Genomic DNA, 7,278 nt, shown 5'->3' with positions numbered 1-7,278 from the left:
GCCTTTAATACAGCTTTCATTTCATTTCACAGGCCCAGATTGTTCCTATAATCCGATTACGTGGCTTAATTGTGCTAAAAACGCAAATTCTACAGCAATAAAAACGCAAAAAGACACTAGAGCAAGTAGAGCAATCCGTCATGTAATGTTTCATGTATGTTGCTTAGCTTGGCAGCAACCCACTTTGAGTTACATAACGACACTGTGCAGTCATGTGCCGTCAGTTCATGATGGCATACGTGACTACTGCGGGTTGCGAGTTTCAGCGTCTCATCGACCGCTACCGTGTGTTTGTCTGAGTGGCCTCTGCCACTGAAACCCGCGGCTCCCCGGTTCATGACACAAACCAAAGGTGGCCTTGGGTGGAAGATCTGCCCCCTTCTTCCTCCTCCTTCTCGGTACTCAGGTTCAGCACCGTGGACAGCTCCCTGCCTCCACCCGTGAATCACCACCGGCGATCAGATGGTCAAACAGAAGTAGGAACAGCAAGAAGAAGAAGTCGGTTGCACTCCGAGCACATGAGAGACTGCAGTTTGAGAGTGCCCCCCTTCTTTTTCTCACTTTCAAGCGACGGATGGGACAGTAACCCACTGAAGAGTGTTTTGGGAGTCTGTGAAACGAGTCTGAAACGCAATGATCTCACGATATAAACCGGTAAGTGCTGGAGAATGTGTCACCAGGTCACTCACTTTGATCGATTTTCACACTTCCAACTGTAGAGTAGTGTTTCATTGATTGTGCACTGTGTCTGTATTCTTGAAATCATGAGGTGTCTATCAATTACACGTACAATATAAATATAATGAACTACTAGGGACACCATTGTTTTCCTTTGCACAATTATACAGACTTAGATTGAATGTAGCGGCCTGTCTGTGATGCTGCAAGTCATTTTAGGTCACAAACGATCTCTGGGATTAGTGTAGAGGGATTATCCATCACTCGAATTAATTTCTAGTGGGGAATAATAGGTGGAAGTGAAATAGTGGATATACATATTGTGGCAACTAATTGTCACAGCCAGATGGAGAACATTTGATAAAAACACGTGTTTATAAAGGATGAGTTGGAGCACAGTTAACCCCCCCCCCCTCCCCCCTTTACTTTCTCTCTCTCTCTGTGAAAGGTTGATAGAGAGATATAGATACTGCGAAATAATGCATGATTCATCGTTCACCTCTTAGCTTGAAGATACTCCCACAGACACACGAGGTCACACACACACACACCCACACACACACACACACACACACACACACACACACACACACACACACATATATATCAGACCATGGTCACTGTTGGGGACATTTTATAGACTTATATTCATTTCCTTGAGACTTACCCTAACCTTAACCACTGACCCAAAAATCTACTTTTTCAAAGCCCCTCCCCAAGTAACTAGTCATAAGTCTGAAATTTGTCTCCAAAAGTAGCCTATGACAGACCACATACACACACATCCTTGGAAAGTCAGTTATATTTAGTTGGTATCTGTCAGTATCTGTGTGATTATATGACAAAGACGGGCACTCATCACATAATAATGGCACAGTCTCTATTGGGGTCTTTTCTGATATATTATGATTTTAGAAATGTATACTTCCTGTTCTGTGTTATATAACCACAATCTATAATGACTTAAACATTATAAGTGTGTTTCTTCAGTGTTTTCTTTCCCTTTCTGAGGCTCGTTGTATGTGGCTACTGCTCTTCCTCTCATCCTCTTTTTTCCTGCACACTCTGAAGCTTTGACTCTCCCCAGGCAATGCAGCAACTCATCTCTGTCTGATGTAGGCCACCATAGAAATACTGTATATGATTTATGGAAATGAACATTGAGCCAGGTTTAACTTTGTTCAAAGCCAACAGTTCCCAACAGTTGGTCTCCCATGTGAGTAGATAATTGATAAGTAACAGAAAGAGAGAGGACAAAGCTGCAGTTGCTGTGACCTCTTCATCTGCTGTTGAAATAAAAGACCAGCAGGAATTTCTTCACTTTCAGCAATACCTGGTGTCTCTTTACAAAATCATATATACGTCATCCCTTCCAAAATAATTATCAACCTGTGAACATATGAGCTGTGTATTTTCTTATCATCTTAAATGGCAATGTAATCATGTTATTATTATTTATATTGGTCAGTATGCATACTGATGAGAAATCTAAAGATGGTAAGAGAGCACTACTGTGCATTCCCCTGCTCCCCTCCTATGTTTCAAACTGCAAAAGCATCTGGTGGCATTCACAGAAACAGTCAAACATATTAATTAACATGCATCATCATTTTTCCTAAACTGACGCTCTCAACATGAAGAGAATTGCACAAATATTGCCACCATTGCTGCAGTCATATCACTAACCCCCCTCCCCATTCTGGCTGAGTTCAATATTGAGAGATTGTGCATATTTGTGACCCACTCAACTCTGTGATTAATAGTGTCCTGTGATGGAAAGGTAAAACAAATCTCCAGTAACTGTAACACAGCAGACATACTACTCAGCATTCTGTCTCTCAGGGAGGATTTTTGGAAGAGCAAAGAATACTTTGAAAATGATATCTTGAGTTTTCCATTATTCAATGGGAACAATCTGTTTCAAGTGTGTTCCCAGGTGTCTAGTATTGTTCTTAAGAGTTCAGGTCTCGATTAAGTATAGGGTATCTCAAATGCAGGAACATACGTTGACAACTTATGAATCTGCTTCATCTTCTCCTTTTACATTATTTTCATCTTATTTCTAAAATATTTTAATATGCCACAGTCATGCATGTAAAACATCAAATGACTGTTCGTGTAAACAAGCTTATCTCTACTGTTGTGATGTGAAGGTATTTTATATAAATACAAATCATTTAATCCACTAAGAAAGGGCCACAAGCCCATCTCTGTTAATACATGGATTATCAAAATCTGCTCCTATGTGGATTTTACTGATCCCTCCGAGACAAGTCAGCTGCCATTGGCTGCAGCAGGATCATTGTATCCATCCAGAAATTCATAAATATTTTATGTCACAATTTTTTTGAGTGTAACCTAGTTATTTTTTATTACTTATAATTTTACATATAATGAGACATGAGAGATAAAGTAGTAAATGAATGAGTGGAAGGAGTTATGTAATTCCTGAAAACGTGTTGTTGGGATTTAGATTAGAGCGCTTGCTCATGCTTCACACGTACCATTGAATGACGTTTGCACTGCTCATTGAGCAGCTGTAACCCCCTTCTTTCCTTTCTCTCTCCTCTCTCTTCATCATTCACTGTTCCCTCCCACCCTCACCCTCCTACCTTCAGCGGCTATGTTTCTCAGTCCGCCTGCTCGCCCGCACATTCTGCCCCCCTGCTCTTGTCTTCCAAGGTCGACTCTGAGCTCTGGTTTGCACAGAGACAGGAATAGCAGGTGCACTGCAGAATGCTGCCGCTACTCTAGCTGTATGTTCGTGTTTGTGTGAGCAATGTGAGTGTGTCTGAATACATTCCAGTGGAGCTGTGCACTCTGGTGCGCAAGTGAAGCCTCGATTTTAGAGGATGTCTGCAGACTGCAAGCAGATGGGATGCAGATGTTTCTCACCAGCATGGCCGGGAAAGCTGCTTAGACTGCCGGAGAGGAGAGGGAGCTGCTACTGCTACTGCTGCACTGGACTGTGACTGCCTCTGACCTCCCTCCTTCCCTCTCTCCCTCCCTCCCTTCCTCTGTCTCCTCATTCTCATTGGATCCAATTTTTGGGAGCTGGATTTGAGAGGGAGCAGGAAGGAGGTCGCTTTGGGAATTACCAAGATCTGCTGAAGACGCCTTCATTGTTCCCTTTGAAAGGAGAGCATGGTCGGAGAGCTTCTCTTTTAAATCTCTCTGTTTCTGCCCTGTCTCTGGTCCTCCTCCTCCTCCTTCTCCTCCTCTTCCTCTGGCTGGTTCCCCGTAGAGTCCCAGTTCCACCATGTCCTTGGCGTTCTGTGGGAACGAGAATAACTCGGTGGCCTACAATGTGGACGAAGGGGTTCTGAACAATGGTTGCTTCCTGGATGCCCTCAATGTGGTGCCACACGTCTTCCTCCTCTTCATCACCTTCCCCATCCTCTTCATTGGTGAGTGTCGCCGTGAGGTGAGATCCTCAACACACCTCCCTGCACAGACCACACACTCACAAGGACTGCAATAACATGGATGTGCTCACTAACATGTTCTTTATTTGCCCTTCACAGTTTTCAGTCTGTCACTGTGTTGACTTTTACACCTGATAAATGAAATATTGCATGATCTGTTCTATTGAGCAAAGGTTTATGCAAGAATATCTTGTAAATGTTTTATTTCCTTTATGAGGTTTATAAACATGAATACACTAAACTTTTATTTTATGCATGAGCTTTTTTGACTGTGTCTTTCATTCTTTGAGTTAAAGTACCCTCTCTGTAGATATTGGCTGTCCCACAGACAACAGCAGAAATGCAAGGCTCTTGAGTATGGGAGTACATTATTACATTTTACTTAACCTACAAGTAGTTTTGCAAATTAAGTCTAATGAAAGGCACATAGATGCCGTCATGCTGGCATTAGGGTTCACCTCCTTTGCTCTCCCTCTTGGCTGCTGGCCACTCTATTAGTGTCATCATCAGAGTGTAACAGACCAGCTTTTCCAGCTGTACACACTCGGCTGCTACGGTCACAAATGCTCTGGCCTCATCATCTGCCCTCTCATGTCAATGCGTGTGCCCTCACATATGTGTATGTCTGATTCAAACCAGTCAGTGTCTATTTTACACTTTGGCTCAGTTGGTCTGACACTGGCTCTGTGTTCATGTTGTTCACTCTGTTTGTTTATGAACATGTAAACTCTCATACATACATACATGTTCATCAAACTCCTAAGTCATTCAATTTGGCTTGTTTCTCAACTCAAGCATACATGCTTCCAAGTGGTTGTGATTTATATGTTTGGATGTTCTTCTAGTAGGTAATTCTCCCCTTCTCATCCCTATTCTCACTCTATTATGTGTCATTTTCATCAATTTTTTGTTTTACTCATGAGATAAGTTTCTAGGAACCCTGCAGAACTCTTCCTGTCTCATGATTTTTTTCTTTCTTGTTTTTATTCACATTTTTCGTTTTTTAATTTGTGCAACAAACATTCTAATGAATTATTCTGATTAGTGGGCTGTCAGTGGAAAAGCAAAAACATTCCCTTGGATGATTTAGCTGCATGCTCAGTAATTCCATTTCCCCTGTCACCCTAAGCTTGTGTGATTCCACTAACAACTTTGTCACTTAGACAAACCTCAGGGGTGTGAAAGTGTTTCTGTTCACTGTTGAGTCACCTGACAGAACCTTTTAAGCCATAGTGCTAGTTATATACTCTATAATGCTACCTGCAATGCTTCTGTCCTGCAGCTATCTGATGTGTTGCTCTTTAATGTGCTGGCTTGTGACGTCAGCTAGTTACATCAAGGCCACCAAGGTAAAAGCATGATGTGTGGGTTCATGCATAGCAACACTTTCATAAGACAGTTTGCTTCACAGGCAGAGGGAGAGAATTATTATTGTACCTCAGTCCTCTGAACTGTCAAACCAACAGGGTATGAGTCGATGTTTCCTATTGCTGGTTGTTGTCCAAATTAATTAAATGCATGTTAATTGTTTTGTTTTTAGACATGTGAAGAGTTTTATCTTATGTAATGCACTCATTTTATTGCATTGTCATCTATTTGCTGATTTTATTTGTAGTTATATTGCTTAGCACCAAGATACAGATGGTATGAATTTGTGCATGTGTGAAAAAAGTGTGTGTGTGTGTGTGTGTGTGTGTGTGTGTGTGTCAGCCTGTGCCAACACTTCTCAGTGAGATCAACTATCCAACGGTGTAAGTGCCAGGATTTTCATCAACATTAGCATTGATGACTATATCATCTATATCATTGTTATATTATTGATTTGAGCATCACTGGGCAAAGTGAGGGGACAAAGGATAAAGGTCAAAGGAGTTGTAGCCAGAACAAGTGCTAAAATAATTGACTGAAGAGTCTCAGGCCAGCAGATGTCTAGCTAGTCTCACTGCTTGCCTGCCAAGAAGTGGTCAATGTAATGTAATGTGATAACTACACAAGTTTCCTGATCTCTGAAAAGTTAATGGCTGGCTGCCATTACAACCAACAGGCATATCTCTTTGTCTGTTGTCTGGAGGTCATGCAAATATGGTCCATAATGTTCAAGGCTGCACTGGTAGTACAGGACACTCAAGTCAACACTGTTCTCAAGGTTATTTTCAAGTGAAATGAATGTACACTTACAGAAAAGTCAAGAACTAATCTACTATATTTGCATTATCGTAGACTGGACACAGCCCTCTTTCATTTGACCGCTTCAGATGATGTATTTCCACTGATACAACCCTGACCTTTTTAAAAAATAACTTATATTTTGTGTTTTTGTCCTGTTTGAGGCTGGGGCAGCCAGAGTTCAAAGGTCCACATCCACCACAGTACCTGGCTTCACTTTCCTGGTCACAATCTGCGCTGGCTCCTCACCTTTGTCCTGCTCTTTATCCTCGTCTGTGAGATTGCAGAGGGCATTGTTTCCGATGGGTATGTTTCACACTCACATACACTACATCATAATATCAGTCAGGAGCATAATGTTTTTAATCAAGACTTATAAGTACTCAACCTTTAAAAGTTCTGTTTATAACATTTAACAATAACTAGCTTTGAGACAGTAGGGTCACTATGATAAACAAACAAAACATACTGCATTTTTATTTAATATTCCTCCTCCTTCAGTGTTTACTTAGAGTGCTGTTGATTTTACTGTATTTAACCAATGGCTATGGCAATGCAATTAACTGTTAGAAACACGTAACTATTTATGAACTTTACATCAATGTTATGATCCTACAGTCTTCTCTTGAGATGAAAAAAGTTTAAAAAAAATTAAAAACTAGCCTGAATAGCTATAATTTTGTACTGTATGAGCTTAACACATCATAAAAACATTACCATAACATAAAGTTAGCATGCTAACATGATACCTAGCAAGCTAAATAGGTATCTAAAGGCTCCTAGCTTGTAAAAAATTAGCACTTCATCATTTAAATACTGAAACCTAATTGTTTTTGTTACTGTTCAGCTCTAATAAAGATAATGTACCTATGACTTGGAGTTGTAGCAAGCTTTTGCTCACATAACAATTGTTTTATCGCGGTTAAAAGCTAAATTTTAATGTACAGCACAGTAGTAGATAATGCTTTAGCTTGGGGTATGAAGTGGAAACCCCAGCATCATCTCTCAG

At 40.9% G+C, this 7,278-nt stretch overlaps 1 protein-coding gene across 3 annotated transcripts in view; it reads left to right on the top strand.

Annotated features, from left to right (window-relative positions):
• Positions 1-633: 633 nt before the first annotated feature.
• The window catches only part of abcc8 (ATP-binding cassette, sub-family C (CFTR/MRP), member 8), a 58,964-nt gene continuing 52,319 nt past the window's right edge, over positions 634-7,278 (top strand). For 2 of the 3 annotated variants that reach the window (XM_053319763.1, XM_053319761.1), the window contains exons 1-3: positions 634-654; positions 3,923-4,085; positions 6,434-6,575. In XM_053319763.1, the coding sequence (XP_053175738.1) occupies positions 634-654; positions 3,923-4,085; positions 6,434-6,575 (326 nt within the window). Of the gene's footprint in view, positions 655-3,922; positions 4,086-6,433; positions 6,576-7,278 lie in introns of those variants that run through there. The other variant, XM_053319762.1, reaches the window with a different exon arrangement.

Source organism: Scomber japonicus, chromosome 5, assembly GCF_027409825.1.
Source record: "Scomber japonicus isolate fScoJap1 chromosome 5, fScoJap1.pri, whole genome shotgun sequence".
In the NCBI taxonomy this organism is placed as follows: domain Eukaryota; kingdom Metazoa; phylum Chordata; class Actinopteri; order Scombriformes; family Scombridae; genus Scomber; species Scomber japonicus.
This window is presented reverse-complemented; position numbering and strand designations above follow the sequence as displayed.